The following is a 17,659-nucleotide window of genomic DNA, read 5'->3' on the forward strand; positions in this document are numbered from 1 at the left end:
AAGGCTACTGGAATAGACGGAATACCTGTAGAATTACTGCGCAGTGCAGGTGAGGAAGCGATTAATAGATTATACAAACTGGTGTGTAATATTTATGAAAATGGGGAATTTCCATCAGACTTCAAAAAAAGTGTTATAGTTATGATACCAAAGAAAGCAGGGGCAGATAAATGTGAAGAATACAGAACAATTAGTTTAACTAGTCATGCATCAAAAATCTTAACTAGAATTCTATACAGAAGAATTGAGAGGAGAGTGGAGGAAGTGTTAGAAGAAGACCAATTTGGTTTCAGGAAAAGTATAGAGACAAGGGAAGCAATTGTTGGCCTCAGATTAATAGTAGAAGGATGATTAAAGAAAAACAAACCAACATACTTGGCATTTATAGACCTAGAAAAGGCATTCGATAACGTAGACTGGAATAAAATGTTCAGCATTTTAAAAAAATTAGGGTTCAAATACAGAGATAGAAGAACAATTGCTAACATGTACAGGAACCAAACAGCAACAGTAATAATTGAAGAACATAAGAAAGAAGCCGTAATAAGTTAGGGAGTCCGACAAGGATGTTCCCTATCTCCGTTACTTTTTAATCTTTACATGGAACTAGCAGTTAATGATGTTAAAGAACAATTTAGATTCGGAGTAACAGTACAAGGTGAAAAGATAAAGATGCTACGATTTGCTGATGATATAGTAATTCTAGCCGAGAGTAAAAAGGATTTAGAAGAAACAATGAATGGCATAGATGAAGTCCTACGCAAAAACTATCGCATGAAAATAAACAAGAACAAAACAAAAGTAATGAAATGTAGTAGAAATAACAAAGATGGACCACTGAATGTGAAAATAGGAGGAGAAAAGATTACGGAGGTAGAAGAATTTTGTTATTTGGGAAGTAAAATTACTAAAGATGGACGAAGCAGGAGCGATATAAAATGCCGAATAGCACAAGCTAAACGAGCCTTCAGTAAGAAATATAATTTGTTTACATCAAAAATGAATTTAAAAGTCAGGAAAAGATTTTTGAAAGTGTATGTTTGGAGTGTCGTTTTATATGGAAGTGAAACTTGGACAATCGGAGTATCTGAGAAGTAAAGATTAGAAGCTTTTGAAATGTGGTGGTATAGGAGAATGTTAAAAATCAGATGGGTGGATAAAGTGACAAATGAAGAGGTATTGCGGCAAATAGATGAAGAAAGTAGCATTTGGAAAAATATAGTTAAAAGAAGAGACAGACTTATAGGCCACATACTAAGGGATCCTGGAATAGTCGCTTTAATATTGGAAGGACAGGTAGAAGGGAAAAATTGTGTAGGCAGGCCACGTTTGGAGTATGTAAAACAAATTGTTGGGGATGTAGGATGTAGAGGGTATACTGAAATGAAACGACTAGCACTAGATAGGGAATCTTGGAGAGCTGCATCAAACCAGTCAAATGACTGAAGACAAAAAAAAAAAAAAACTTTTTACTTTATTTATCAAATAAGATTACAGTAATGCGTAAACAAGGGCTCAGTCCTGTATATTCAGAATTCCACTGAAAACACTGAATTAGGAAAAATCTAAATATCTTTTTATAATTTTCAGAATTAATCTATTACATTACTACTTATGCTTTTTGTATGAAATGATACAAAAAATTAATAATCTGTTGTATATCTTATGTTTATATAGATACAATTGCAAGTTGAAGTCAAAATTTTATGAACTTAATTTTTAAACAATTTTTAATAGCTGTAAGAATTTTAATGTAGCTTTAAATATTCCAGACACTTTTCAAAATAGTTTATAATTGCATTTGATTTTTTAAACATAATTTTCAGATGGATGTCAACATACAGACAAGGGTAGTGAATTTTTAAAACAGTATTATAGCCTGTATATGCAACTATTTAAATAACACATTAACCCTATATAATATGATTTTTCTTAATGTGTCATGACAAAAATTATACACTTTACTTCCTTAACTGTAAGAGCAACAAGATAAACTGCAAGATTAACTCTAGAACACTCATCTGATCCTGTACTCCTCCATTACTCATTGAAAATGATGTACATTTATCTGATTTTTAAAAAAAATCTATTATGAAGATGGATTAAAATGATAAATATAACTCTAATATAAAAAAGTATATTTTAAACTTAATTACAGTCAAAGACGTTCATTACAAGCATTATGTATTAATAATTAAAACATTTAAATTGAACTATAATGTAACTTTAGAATTTTAGGAATGTCTTGTTAATAATTTAAGATGTAATAGTGGAACATACATTTTTTTTACATTTTGAGCAAACAACTTTATTTTGGTGTTCATGATTCTTGCATGTGGCACAATAGATCTTGATCATTTGTATTTTTTTTTGTAATGGCACAAATAACCATTTTTTCTTGGGCCCTTCCTTAGAGTCATTTCCTTTTTGAGAAGATGGTCCTTCACCACCTAAAGTTTCTTTAATTATTCCTCGGGTTTGTTGTTTTAATGTCGGTGATTGTAATCTCCTAAGTTTCCAATCGGTCATTAACTGTTCATATAGTTTTAGTAGAAAGATCTGTCTGGACACTGGTTTCAATTTATTCAAATTCTTTTTTACAAAATTTGATAAATAAATGACATACATGTTAATTACACCGATGTTGACCATATTATAAAAAAAAAATATAAAGGCCACCCCTTTGTTTTTCGTCCTCAGTTCGTATTGTGGTACATTTGGTTGAAAATGTTGACGGCCCCTTTCATTTGATTATAAGTTTTGATTATTTCAGGTTTCCCTGAAATATTATCAGTTGTTGCATCTTCATGTATTGAAGAAACTAATGTTACAAGTTTGTTCTCTTTTGGTGTATAAGAAGTAGCAGTTATGTTTATCAAATAGAAACATGCTGGATCCTGCTTTTCTGTTTTCGTATTTTATATCTGTAATTTCTGAAGGCAATTATGGTGAGTCCATAATCATCCAGAAGATGTTTCACGAGTGGTAAACTTGTAAACCAATTATCAGTGGTTATATTTCTGTGAGATCCCCTTACTCATTTCACTAACTTTTCCAAAAAATAGACAGCGGCAAGGATATTTGATGGAACATTGCCTTTGCCAACATATAAGGGATTGTATTTATGATGTATTGTGTAGAATTGTCGCACATCATTATTATTTTAATTCCGTATTTCTCTGGTTTCGATAGTATGTATATCCTAAAGGGACATCGACCATGAAAACTTAGTAATTGTTCATCAATAGTCAAATTTGAACTTAGTCTATAATGTGTTTGACTGTTTTTAATAAATAAATGTCACACTTCTGAAATAGGAGCAAGTTTGGTGTTTTTCAACCTTTCACTTCTTGTGTCCCTATCATCGAACCTCAAGCAGTTAATTAAAAAATGAAACCTATTCTTTGGCATTGTTCCAATAAATTTGTTTCCACATAATGTGGTATTAGATATTATATTTGTTGATAAATGATTTATTTTTAGAGCTTCCAACCAAAATTAAAATCCCAAGTAACACATAAAATTCTTCTAAACAAATTTCATTTACTGTAGAATTTCCTTGATCACGATAGTTAAGTTTTTGCCAACAAATTTCTTCATTCGTGAGGGTTACTGGTATATTTATATCATCAGGGAAAAATAAAGACAAAATTTTCAGTGGCGAAAAAGTTGAGTGGCTCTTCCAACTGGTCCAGGTCAAATATATACTATGTTGTTTTTGCTTATTTTTTTCCCGGTTGCATCAGAAATAGTATTTTTTGCCCATTCATACCCATCTTTCCCATAATACTTTTCTTCTTTTAAATTCAAGACTGGATTGGTATCTTCCATAGAAGCTGATGTTCATTTTCTTTTAGTTTTTGTTTGATCTTTTCCTTTTCTGGTTGACATTCATAGATGTCAAGATTTATTGGTGAATAGTTGGGATCATCTTGAAGCGAAAGTTCACCAGAGATTCCTCAGGATTAAAGTGTAGATCTGCATTGGTGTCATCTGAATCTACTTCACAGCAGTCTCCAACCTCACTTCCAGATTCACCTTCTTCAAAAAAAATGTGGTGGATTTCTTCCACAGTTTCCACAAGTCACGACGTAATTCCTAGAAAAAAACCATTAGATATTGCATTTTAATATATATGTAGAAACATGTATCCAAAGCATTAATCATTACAAATACAATTAAAGCTTACTTTACATAGATTATTATTCATTATATGTAAAAAAGACAGAAACTTTAACTGACTTTGCTGATTATATGTAAAATTTACCTACAAAATGTATAGGCATTACTCATTATATGTAAAAAATTGTACTTACTTGTACAAAATCTTATCTACTGCAAATAGCACGTGACTGATGGATGTCCACTATGCACAGTCATGTAGGGCACTGATTGGAGGTACCTTAGTCAGGTTGTGGGGAAAAGTGTGATAAGATGGGGGGGAGTGTTTACATGTTTGCATCTGCTACACGTAATCTTTATGTAGATGAGTGTTCTAGGGTTAAAAATAAAGACAATTAATAAATCTACAATACTTAAATTTTCCACTGTATATTATTTAATATTTCCTGTTATTTAATATTTCCTAATTATCAACATAAACTCCACTCACCTCTGTGTTAGACCAATAGCGTTTCAATTTTTCATCCAGAAGGTCCAGGTTACAATCCCAATCAATCACAAATTTTTCTTATGCTACAAATTTCCATTCCATATTGCCATGCAAAAGCTGCAACTTTATAATGAATTAATGTACCAACAATTTTTTTTTTTTAAGTCAAGTTAATACAATTCATTAGCAGTTCTTTTGATGAGAGTCTACTGTAGTTTCAAGACATTTTACATACAACAAATACAAAAACACTTTTTATAAAATTCAGTATTCCATTTTATTTGACTAATAATAATGATTTTATGAACTATTCATATTTAAATTCCTGCACTTTATAATTTTTCTTATTGTTCTTTACTTCCTTTCTCCTGTCCTTTATCTCCTTGACCTTATTTACCACTCTTTATATAATAAAAGTTTAAAAAATGTTAAATGTTGACCAAAAATGTAAAAAGTATTATTTAAGAAAAATTGATTGGGATTTTGATAAATGCCTCTTTTTTGGTCTCCATTTTATTTTTATTCTATCCACACTGTTAGAAATATTTGTTTTATAATGTTTTGTTAATGTTATTTATTTTTTAATTAATTACTTTTTTATGTAGTAGTTTCACAGTGTCTACTTTATGATGATTATTTAACAATCATAATTGCCAACTAGATTTAGATTTTATGTAAACTTTTTTCAAATAATTTATTTATTTAAATTTCTCTTTAAAATTCAGGAAAAAGAAGGATTTGGGCAGGGTGTTAGAACTGGATCCTCTATGGTGTGGCATCCATTGCCATACATTGTGTCTTCAAAGCCTAAAGTCATGTAAGTTAATTGCACACATAAGTATGTACTAATTTCTGAAAGTCAAAATCAGTCATTTTGTATTTTTTTAGTTTATTTGTTAGTTTAATCTTTTAAAAAAAAATTTTTATTCATTTGAAGAATTTTTAACAAACGATCAAATTCAAAAAATCTAAAGAACATTTTGAACTAATTTTATATTTTAATTTTTTAAAGATTTTAAAGAACAATATTTGATGTTAATATCATTGAGAAAGTAAGATGTGATTGTGTGCTTCTTAATAAAAGGATCTATTTGTAATATATACCGGTTGTTGTTTAGAACTTGATCTATGTTAAAATGAGAAATATCTTCATTTGTTTGTGTACTGAAGGACATCACCAGAAATCAGTAACACTATTACAACACCTTCCTAGTGTGAAGTCTACACCGAATAAAATTTTTTATGAATAAGAATAATGCACCATTTTTTGCTTCATTTATTTCAAAGAAATCATATGTCAATTACTAAACAGTTGATGGAAATATTCTGAGGGAAATTGTACTATGGGAGCAGTTTAAGTTTTCTTTATTTACAGGAATTCTTGTAATTAATCGCTTAAATTTGTTTTATATATGGTGCGGTGTAGACAGATTTCAGTTTCTTTATTATACAAATTTTTATTTCATACAGAATTTATTTACTTGGGTTTTAGTAGTAAGTATTATTCTTTATTATTACAGTTCTGCTTTATTATTTTTTCCCCCTGAACTTTTTTTATTTTTCTAATGCATCATCATTTTTGTTGTGTACTTCAGTATAATGAACTATTGTACTTAAGAAAAAGGAATCGTTCTATTGTTGTATGTCATTTTTTGTTAGATTTAATCTGTTATATTAATATTATGCAGTCATCAATAATGACCTATTATATGAGTTCAGTTTTTGTTTTTTTGATTTTTGCATTGTATAAAAATGAATTGTTTCTTAAATTGGTTAATTTTTTGAATCAATAACTAAGTAGGTAATAAAATTTCAGCTCGGAGAAACCAGATGTACTCTCTACTGAGGCAACTGATGTCGATGAAATCACTGTGGAGAGGTTTGTACTACGGTCATTTAAACTAAAAGGTTTCTTTTTTAGATTTTTTCAGCACTTCATTTCTTATTAACATCACTTTGTTTCTGCATATTGGTTCTATGCTTCAAAATGGGAAGCTTTTTTCAATGTATTTGTTTGTTACTCATAATTAAAATTGGTTTTGGATGCTGTCATAAAAATAACAGTTACTTGCGCACTGTAATGGTAATTTTTCCTTATATTAATTTATGATATAATATTATTTTTAGTGACTTATTACTTCAACTTTCCTGATGATTTAGCATAATGGTGCATCAGTTAAAAAAAGGAAAAGTAAATATTTCTGCTGCTTGCATAATATTTTTTTTTTATTTTTTGCTGTTAGGGGGTCTGTGATTTTTCTTTTGATGATAATCAGCTTTTAATTAAATTTTTTTATACAGCTAACATCTTATCTTTTCTGGTGTATGAAATTTATCTTCTTTTTCTACATTTAATTTTATATTGCTAGTATCTAATTCCTTTTTTCTTCATTTTTATTAGTCATAATCAAATTCATTTCAAGTTAACTTCTTAGGTTATTTCAATTGTAAAATAGGCTTATATAAAAAAAAGGAATAATAGAAGTTTTAATGAGAGTATTTTTGGTGAAGTAATTTAAATTTGTTTTTAGTGAAAATATTTTTAGTTTTGTAAACATAGATTCAGATATTGGCATTTTATTTGTACTTCTATTCTTTTATTTCCCTAAAGCTCCTTCCTGTAATATTCTATTTATAGTAGAGACATTAAGTTGTAAGGGGATGCAGTTTGAATTATCTTTCATTGAATATTTTTGCAATATTTTAGTGATATTAGATTTAAATCATTTGTTACCTAATGATTAATATTTTTAATGATAATTATCATTAATTTTTTTGTAATTCAATATCAGTGGATTATAAATTGTGTGTACTGAAAACACAGTCACCTTTTTGGTATTTGTTGTGAAATTTATTTTTAGGAATCTTTTAATATTTATATTTACAATGGGTCTTGGGCTAAATGATAAACTAGCTAAATATACTTTGGCAGATAGGTAATATTTTTTATTGTCCATTCTTTTCTACATTACTAGTTCTGTGGGTATAGATCTAACCCTACTAGGATATATAACTCTAGGGGGAGTCCTTATCACCACTTCCAAACACCAGTATTTTAAATGTAAATATTAAAGGATTTTTTTAAAACTAAAATAAAACAAAAAAACAGATTGCATCTTAATATGATTCAAGAAACATTACAAGAAAATATTCTTATTAAGTAACTATCAAAAAGGCTGCTGTATCTCTGAAGAAGCTTACTATAAATTAAAGTGAAAGTTAGCTCTGATTCTGGAAATTAAATTTTCATATCAAAGTTATTATAGTATCTGTGCAAGTATATTCTTTAAAACATGATAAGTCAAATGCAATTTTTGTTTGTTAATGTTTGATACATGAATTGAGTTTTTAATGTCAAAAATTAATCTGAAGTTACAATTTCTCTATCGCCCTTTGTTTTTGAGAAATTTTTTTAATTTGGGTTTTGAAACTTTGTTATTAATTAAGACTATTTCATATGAATGTTTTGTATATTATATTAGTAATTAATTTTATGATTTATGAACTTTTAAGAAAATAATTTTGAATTTTGTTGAGTTATTTTATTAGTGTATAAATGATTGGATAGTTTTATGTGTGTGTATGCATGTGCATGTGCAATTGCGGTTTAAATATGATTCTATAGCACACATTAAAAAATAACATTGAAATCATTACTATTTTAATTAAAAAAACTTATTAATTGTAATTTGACAGTTAAGATAGATCATCAAATTAAGATATGATTTTCTTATATAATATACACTGTCTATATAGCTTATTTAAGATAATGGCTACAAGACTATTTGATATCTCTGTGATGTAAATCAAAAGATGATATTACTGATTGCTGTTTTTTCTCATTAGAACTTCTGGAATTTCTATGAAATTTAAGTATACATTATTTTACACCTCATTGCCAGTGAGAATCCTCACTGAAGCTTGCTACTCTCAGTGAAGCTCTTCCAATTCCCAAGGTTCCAGAAAATGTTTTGTTTGAAAATAGTGTTGGGGAAGTGGGATTTATGAGAGAAGTCTTCAGTGGTGGTTTTTTTTAAATACAATGCAATAAGCTTATCTTATATCGCAAAACAAGCTAATTGATTTTGTTAGGAATTTAAATTTATCAAAAAATCAAGCTGAACTTTTGGGATCAAAGTTTTGAGGTTGAAATTTTGAAAAGATGCAAGTAATTTCAGTATTTTTTAGCCATCAGAAAAATATTTTACAGTACCTTTTTAAAAAAATAACTATTATTTTTATTTGGGTATTGATTAATATATAAGGCAAGGTCATAAACCTGAGGGGTGACAATTTTTTATACATTAGTCCAAGTATAGTTTAAAAGCAGCTCTACTTTATAATGGTAACAACTGTACCTCTACACCAGTTTGTTACTGTACAGAGTCTTCAAGTTAAAAGAGGCCCCATCACTTAGTAGTTTATACTAAATGCATATAATGGTTTGAGATGGGTAAAATAATGTGGAAGATCTTGGTATGACTGGAGCAGGAAAGGTGAGGACTGTTTATTGCCTGCACATTTGAGTATTGTCTGTCTATGTCAACATTGGCTTTTGAACAAGATTGCTGAATTGTGTGTCATTTGTTTAAATGAGGTTAATTGTTAAAAAACGAGTATTCAAGATGAAAACTTATTTAGAGATGAAATCTCATGTTGTGTATCGGTGCAAGTTCAAGGACAAATTTGAAAACGAAACACCAGTGAAAAGTGTTATTCAAAAGCTAGTTAAAATTTTTGTGAAACAGGTTTGGTGTTAGACCAGAAACATGCCTGATGTAGGTTAGTTTTAACAATGCAGGTTGTACAGGACATTAAAGCAGCAGTTACAAGATCTTTTAAATCTTTGTGGAGACTAAGCTAGGAAAATAACATTTCATAGGTTCAGCCTACACTTCAGTGAGAAGAATAATGAAATTTTATTCATATCTAATGCAGGTTTTTCCATGACTAACCAATGCTGATTATTCTAAAAGGGTTTACTACCATCAGAGGCAACAATCTAATGGCCATCAGTGGCCATTAGAGGCAACAATGGTATTTTAGATCAAGTGTTTTTTCACAGATGAAGTGTATTTTCTCCTTGGTGGATATGTATATATGTAATAATCAGAACTACTGGATCTGGGGTATTGAAAACCTACACATTTTCTTTGAATCTCCCCTACACCAACAAAAATAGGTGTATTATGTATGATTTCAAGGTGATAAATAATAGGACCTTTTTTCTTAAAAAAAAAAAATTGCCATCTGCCAAGAAGTTATCCAACAGTTCATAGCCTTACTGCAAGAATATGAGTGTGACTGCTGGTTGCAATAGGACAACGCCACCTTCCATACAGCTTGCTGTACTATGCTACAGGATTTTTTTCTGTGGAAGGAATATTTCTAAAGGATTGTGGCTTCCAAGATCCCTTGATCTAACTAGTCCAGATTTCTTTCTGTGAAAAGAAATTATTTAGAGGCGCAGTTCACACCCTGCAGGAAATGTGAAAGTCTCATGCAATGTTATGAAAGCAGTTATTGAAAAAACAAATTATTGAAAGTTCTGTGGAATGTGTGTGGAGATTCAAATGTAGTACCTCTTTTGTTAGGGATGAGTTAGAACTGTTATTTTATTTGTAAATCGGATAGCTGAGCTCAGGATCAATAATGTCATTCAGCAGTGAAAAAACATAGCTTAACTCCAGGTGTTAAAAGCTTTGCTCTTGATGAGCCCCTAGTTAAATGTGAAAAAATGTTTTTCGCTGCCCCTTCACATCAGATTATGATGAATAAAACATTTTGTAAAAAACAGTGAAGGACAGTCATGGTTTTTTTTTATATTAGGCAGAAATTTGCAAAAATAAGAGAAGAATAATTTTGAAAAGCAATACTCATTGGTCCATATTCAATAAAAGAACTATAGCTTACAATGACAAGTACATGCTGAATGATATAGAACTTGGTGATTACACAGCTTCTAAAAACGCACAAAAATTTTGTGGGTGTCATTAAATCATAAAATTATTAGGATGTTGTGGAAAAACAAATCAGACAGAGGAATGGAATGTTGAATGTTGCTAAAAATTAATTTTCTACATTATTAATTCACATCTGGATTTTTTCCATCAAATTTTGGAGTAGTAAGGAAAGAACTAGGTGAACGTTTCCAGTAACATTTAATAATGGCAGGAAAACCACTACAAAGGTAAACAGAATGCTAATACACTAATTGATTACTACTAGACATTAATGAATTGAGTGCAACACCCAAGGCCAAATATAAAAGAAGAGGACAAAATAGGAAGTATGTTATCATTTACGTTTAAGTAAATATCGTTTACCACTTTTAATATGATTTTTTTATATTAATTTTTAATGTTTTATTTCTTTTAAACTAAGAGTGATAGAAAAACTCTAATTATAAATCTATAATGTAGAAAATATAGCAAACATAAAGAAAGATTAAAAAAAAAAGTATTTTCTACCATGAAAGATGGTTTTAGTTATAATGAAAGGACCTAGTAAATTATTATTTTAGGTCTGGTGACAATTTAGTGAGACTACATAGCATATTTAATAGCTAATATGAAAGGACAAGTAAAAAAAATGATACCCATCATGAAAACTGTAGCTACACCAATTCTTAAAAATAGTCAGTAATTTCCTTTTGAGCTCAGTCTTTCTTTCTGTAATATAAATATACTTTTTTTAATTCTTTTTTTTAAGGTGCTACACTATCCAAAGGCATCCTCTGTAGTGTCAAAATTGTCAAACTGTCTCGCTGACTCTTATTACCAACTGCAATGTTGTATGAATGATATTGACATCAATGTTTTCTTCAATTCCTTCTTCATTACTATCTTTTGCTTCAGCATACTTTTTCTTTGATAATTTATGTCACACAGGTCTTTAAATGTTTCTGTTTGACTGTACACCAACACCTAGAAATCAAGCACATTTCAGAATTATTTTACAGTAAGTCAGTTAATTCTTTCTGAAAGTGGCAAATCATTTTTCTCCTTCATCATTACTGCCAGATAAATTAGTCTATGAGTCATGCAATCTTAAAGCATTCCTTTTCATGTACTTTCTTTTCTTCAAGGCATTGTCCAGAAATTCTATCTCATCTAATAACGAAATTGTAATAGAATCTTGTAGTAGCAGAATTTTTTTCAAGATGTTCTAAAGTGATACTTCAGTATTGTAATGATACCTCAGTCTATGACAGCAGGGTGTACCCTTTTTTGACAAAAAGATTAGATTGAAGTTTGCTCATTTTAACTTTGGTGCGCATTGAAATTGTAAGTGAGGAATAGCATTGTTTTGTTTTTCAGTGACAGATCTTTGTCCCACTTTTTCTGAAGATAAACATTATCTGGAAACAAATATTTTTTGAAAAAACATTTTATCTCTTCCAAGAGTTTATGTTCAAAGTATAGTTTACAGGAAGTTTTCTAATATGTTTAAAACCTCTAGTCTTCTACCGTTTTCAGAAACTATAAGAATTCTTTTTTTCAGTACCCATCATGTTTGAAAAAACAAAAACTGTAACTTTTTGAAAAGCTTCTTACCATCACTTTTTTCATTTTTAAATACAATAGTTTTATCTGGCATTAATTTATTACAAAAATCCTTCTTTGTCTCCATTACAAATGTCTTTATGTCTGTATGACCATCTAAGATCTGGCCAAGCATTATGAATCTTATTATATCAAGGTTGTTATATTTTTATTTCACCATAAATCTTCTTGAACGAATCTGAATGTCCGTCTTTAAATTTATCTAGCCATCTGTTTGAGCTCTTACATTCAATATCAAACAATTTCTAAACTCAGACTTCTCTTTCAAAACTTGGTACACTTACCAAACCATTTGAACCACTGCTCTTCTGTACTCTTAGAATCGCTTAAAAAGTACTGTATCAATATCATCTTTATTTTTGTTAATTTTTATATATTTTTCTCCATCTTTTTCAGATACCTTTAAAAAATTTATCCTTGTTTTTCTTTTTTAATTTTATCTACAGTGGAATTTGCTAATCCAAACTTACCACATACATCAGCCTTTTTTTTTTTTTTTTGCCTTACTTTCATCCACTGTAATGATGCACACTTTTTCTTGGGTAGAGAGTATTTTTCTCTTTGTGCTGTAATTCTCTATGATTATGAAAAAAATGTAGCTCTACATCATAAAATACACAGTGATTGTTACAAATTAAATATATAAAACACTAACTTATAAACATGAAAGAGAGAGTAACTTACATTATTGGAAACAAACAGCAGAGAAGATATTATGATTTTATGTACACTAGAGTGGTTTGATAAACAATATAAAACTGATTGCATAGTGAGTGATCAGAGTGAGAGGTCAGTGTACGTAGACAGACCAGTTTGGTCATACTAACAATTTCAGAATGAGAGAAGGTATGTACATGAAGGTATTAAACCTACTTTCCATGCATTACATACAAAAATTACTCGCACCTTATTCCCTTTCACTATAGCTCCCTTCAAAATATTGTGTTGGCAATTTATTAATATTTTTTATAAAACCAATTACATTAAAATTCTTCTATACTTATTTCACAAATGAAATTTAAAATAAAATTTTTGAGTAGTTTTCAATGCTGCTAAATGAATAATGAACTGTTCCATGAGTTTGCAGCATATTTCATGAGAGCAAAAAAATGCTGTTAAGTTATGTATAACCATTTAAGTTATATATAATCATTTGTTCAGCATTTTTATTTCATTGCTTTTTTTTTGCATAATTTAACTTTTTATTAATATTTTCATTTAGTTTTGTAATTATTTCTCTATTAGGGTAAAACTCTTCCATTCTGTAAGAAGACACTTCAGTAGGAAACCGAAAATTAATCAAGATAAGGTGTAAGTGGCTGATTTAGTTATGTTAAAATTGTAAATAATAGTAAAATATTTTTATTTTTTTTTTGTAAAATTTTTAGCATTGAATCATTTAATACTTTGTTGGAATCCTAGAGCTGAGTAATTTGCTTAATAACTTTGAATGTTTCTTTTCCAGAGGTTGAATGATGAACATCTTAATTAATATAATTGTTTACTAGTAGTGGATTATTTTATATATTACTCCATTGTTGTATGATTCATTTCAATTATACATAATTATAAAATTATGTAATTTATATCTATCTCTATCATTACATGTGCAATTAACTGTATGAAATGGTATTGCTTTACTTAAGGATAAGCATATCTTATAATTATTGTTGATGCATTTGTTGTTTGTTAATGTAATAAATTGAAATAGAGTAAATTTTTTATATTATTATTATGACCTTCATTAAATTACAATAAGAAGTACAGTTTTATTTAATAAGACTAAAAACATTACTGTAGTGATGTATATGATGAAAATTAGTTTCATGTAATTTAAAATGTATTTATTATTATTATTCTAATATTGTTACTATACAAATGGCTAGCCATTTAGAGAAGTGTTTAGCTTCTGAATAATTTATTTTCAGGTTCAATTCCAGCAGTGTTTTTTTTTACTTCCTTATTCATCTTATCTCCCTCATTATTTCATTATTAAATAAGTATTCCTTCCTCTATTAAAGAGATGTTCAAGATCAACTTATTTGTTTTGAAGAAATGAAAACATTGGATTATAACATTTACTGTTTGATAAAGAAACGTCCATATTGGATGTTACTGAAGGTTTCAACACGTTAAAATGTGTAGATGATTAGTTTTCTAGTATGAGGCTGTGTAGGTGGTAGGAGTGGAAGAGATTCTGAAAAATGGTTTTATTTTAATCAAGTAGTAATTATTAAAAATGTTCATATAATTAATTAGTTTAATAATTAAAATATGTCCTCTTTAATTAAATAATGAACCTTAATTTCAAAATTCCCTTCACCGTATCAAAAATAAAAAGTGCTTTCTGTTAACACTACTCCATTCACTAAATTATTTACAATTTTTATTTTAACCATCTCAGTGCTAATAAAATAACTTCACTGTACATGCTACATGTTCCTTGTTTTTACTGGTGCATAGTAAACAAGCATCTTGTTTATGAGTTCATTACATTTTAATTTTCTTTCAACTGAATCATTAACAGTATTTTTTCTGGACTGCGGAAGAATGCCCGTTACGAATATGAAACGATTATTTAAAGTAATTATTGATAAGTGGTAGAAATTTACTGCATTGTGATAATTTTTTATAAAACAGAAATATGAATTTATCAGAAATTTTTTGCTTTAATTCTGATTTTGATAGTTATCAAAAATATTGCTTATTACCAAATGTTCAAAGTTAAGTTGAGTAGTTATTTTATAGCATATATTTCGAATTCTGAAAAGAGGACGGTTGTCATCTAGTTGAAAACTGTTGCCAATTAGTATGAAAATATTCTTACTTTTGTGATTGAAAGTTGTCCCATCTTGAAATTATGTGAAAATAACTATTAAAAAAAATTTCAAAATTTTTTTTAACATATTGTACAGTCAAAAATTGTTTACTGTTTTAAAACTTGTTTATTAAAATATTATTGTAATATTTTTATCAATATACAGGAGATTTTCGTAAGTTTTCCGTAAGATGTGTAGGGCAGTGAAGTTTTGAAACTCAGTTAATTTGATATTTCATCTGTATGGATGAAATATAAAATTAACTGCAAACTTTAAACATCTTCTATTACGAAGAATACCCTTAAAGTTACTCACTTAAATTAAGTGTAAGGAAACAAAACATGTAATATTGAAAGATTTCTATGCCAAATGGTGTCCACAGTTTAGGTAACAGGAGGACAGTGAAAATATGAAACACTTGTTAAAGCACTTTACATGTAGTTTGTATAAGAACATGAACAGGAATTAGCAAAGGCTTTCAGTTTAAATGTTAAATTAAATGATGACCTATTATTTATTGTGCTGGACGGTCAGACCAGTAGAAGTCAACATAGTTTATGAGTTTAGTATATCAGGTGAAATATTTAAGTAAATATAAGAGCAACGTAGGAATTCAAAATTAAGTTGCTAAATTTATTACTGTAACAAAATCTTAACATCAAAGAAACTGATCATGTTTGAAAATGCTAGTCAATAACATATTAACCAACTAGAGAAAATTTCAATTTACCTCTAGTGTACTTAAAATTATAGATTTAAAAGAACTTCTAGTCATGTAAATATCAAGCAAACCTATTTGGATGAACAAGCAGTTTTTAAGGAATTATTTTGTAATAACTTCATCCCTTTAGTTAAGAAGTATTTTAAAGAAAAATGATTTCCAGAAGCAGCTTTCTTATTCACTGATAATGTTTAGTCTCATTCATTGGAAGGGAAGTTGACAACAGGAGGAATTGTATAGATCATTTACCTACTCAAGGAATGATCTTCATTCAATTCAACCTGTGAATTAGGTTCTATAGAGGCAATAAAGAAGGTATACATAGAAAAAATTGATAATGAATTTTTAGAACAAGAAGATTAAGTGAGAAAAAGGAAGAAGTGTTGTGCCTCTTTTTTTAACAAATGAATAGGGTTTGTGTTGACATCAATGAACTAATGAATTGGTTTGTATGTTGAAGCATAAGATAAAAATATTCTTAAAAAAATAAAAATAAAAAATAAAATAAAATATTCTTAAGATAAAAATATTCTTACAAAAGTTAATGTATATCATAAAACTCTAGTGAAAGTATTCTGAAAGCTTGCATATTAAAGCATATTGAAGAAGGCAGAGCTGAAACTGAAGATGATTGAAGAAAAATGAGCATATCCAAACTGAAGAAACAAAAATATTAAAACGGTTGAGATTTATTTTAAGAAGCAGGACAACACACCCACAAATACATTTTTAAGCCTGAAACATGTATTAGTATGAGGTAGTGCTTCAAAAAATATGCAACTTGTTAGAGCAAAAAGCAATGAATGAGTTGTATTATTTAAATTCTTCAATTTATCGTTTATATAAATTATAATCGTTTATTTATAATAAATTTAAATTATGCTAAGTTAGTCTTTTTACAAAAAATGGATCTGCTAGGTAGCACTGGGGTCAAGATATTTAAAAAAATGTATTTATGGTCTGATTTGGCCCTTATTCAGAATTCATATTTGTTTGTGAAAAGAAATATTTTTGCGAAAAAGGAAAGAGGGGAAGGGGTGAAGATTGGAAAAGGGAAAGAAGAAAAAAGGAAAGGTTAAATTGTATGTTGTTATGTAATGTTCAGTTTTTTAATGTTTTATCAAACTTTCATTTGTGTTCGTTTAATTTATAAATATACTCAAATCTAACAATAGCGAAGTACTCCTTGGTCAGCTAGTTAAACAATAATAAAGAGATTTATCTCTTTGATTCCTACTTATTTATTTTAAAATATTTAAATAAAATATCTGGTTCTATCAAATTCAAATATAGGGGTTTCTACTGTAATTAATTACTTTTATCATTAAAACTGTTGAAACATTTTCTTAATTATGGACATTTTTTTTACATAAATTAGTTTCATCTAAAAGAAAAAGTACAAAAATTTTATTTTGAAGTATTGAATGTTACATTTTTTCAAGTGAGGATGTTTTTATATCAAATTTATTGTTAAAAATCAAACTAACAGCATGATATTTGGTTTATGGTTAAATAATTTTGGTATTTTAATTTTATATAATAATTTTTATATATTTAAATGCATTATTGAAAAAGCAATAATTTTATATTTATCTTACCCTCTTAATAATAAATAAAAATGTAACTACTTTCAAATTAATAAACTTAAAGATATAACAACTCACTTAAAAAAGAGTAATTCATTTTTTTTTCACTTTTTAGTGGGTGTTTTTAAGTTAGTTTTACTTTTGTTAAATTTTTATTTTTTAGGTGCATGTATTTTTGTTTTGGTGGAATTGAAATTTTGAATTTCATTAAATCTGATGAAGTCACGTTTTAATCTTAGTTATATTAAACTATTCTGTGTAATTACTTACATCAAACATCAGGGCCAGCCCTAGTGTTTTTGCTGCCATTGGCAAACCCAAAAAATGCTGCCCGCAAGCTTCAAAAAACGTTAAAA

The 17,659-nt window shown here is 28.4% G+C and overlaps 1 protein-coding gene across 10 annotated transcripts in view; it reads left to right on the forward strand.

Annotated features, from left to right (window-relative positions):
* The window catches only part of Piezo (piezo type mechanosensitive ion channel component), a 481,248-nt gene that overhangs the window by 371,525 nt on the left and 92,064 nt on the right, over positions 1 to 17,659 (forward strand). For 8 of the 10 annotated variants that reach the window (XM_075356335.1, XM_075356333.1, XM_075356336.1 and 5 more), the window contains 2 exons: positions 5,338 to 5,429; positions 13,423 to 13,488. In XM_075356335.1, the coding sequence (XP_075212450.1) occupies positions 5,338 to 5,429; positions 13,423 to 13,488 (158 nt within the window). Of the gene's footprint in view, positions 1 to 5,337; positions 5,430 to 6,428; positions 6,492 to 13,422; positions 13,489 to 17,659 lie in introns of all 10 variants that reach the window. The other 2 variants (XM_075356334.1, XM_075356340.1) reach the window with 2 other exon arrangements.

This window comes from Lycorma delicatula, chromosome 2 (assembly GCF_047948215.1).
Source record: "Lycorma delicatula isolate Av1 chromosome 2, ASM4794821v1, whole genome shotgun sequence".
NCBI lineage: Eukaryota > Metazoa > Arthropoda > Insecta > Hemiptera > Fulgoridae > Lycorma > Lycorma delicatula.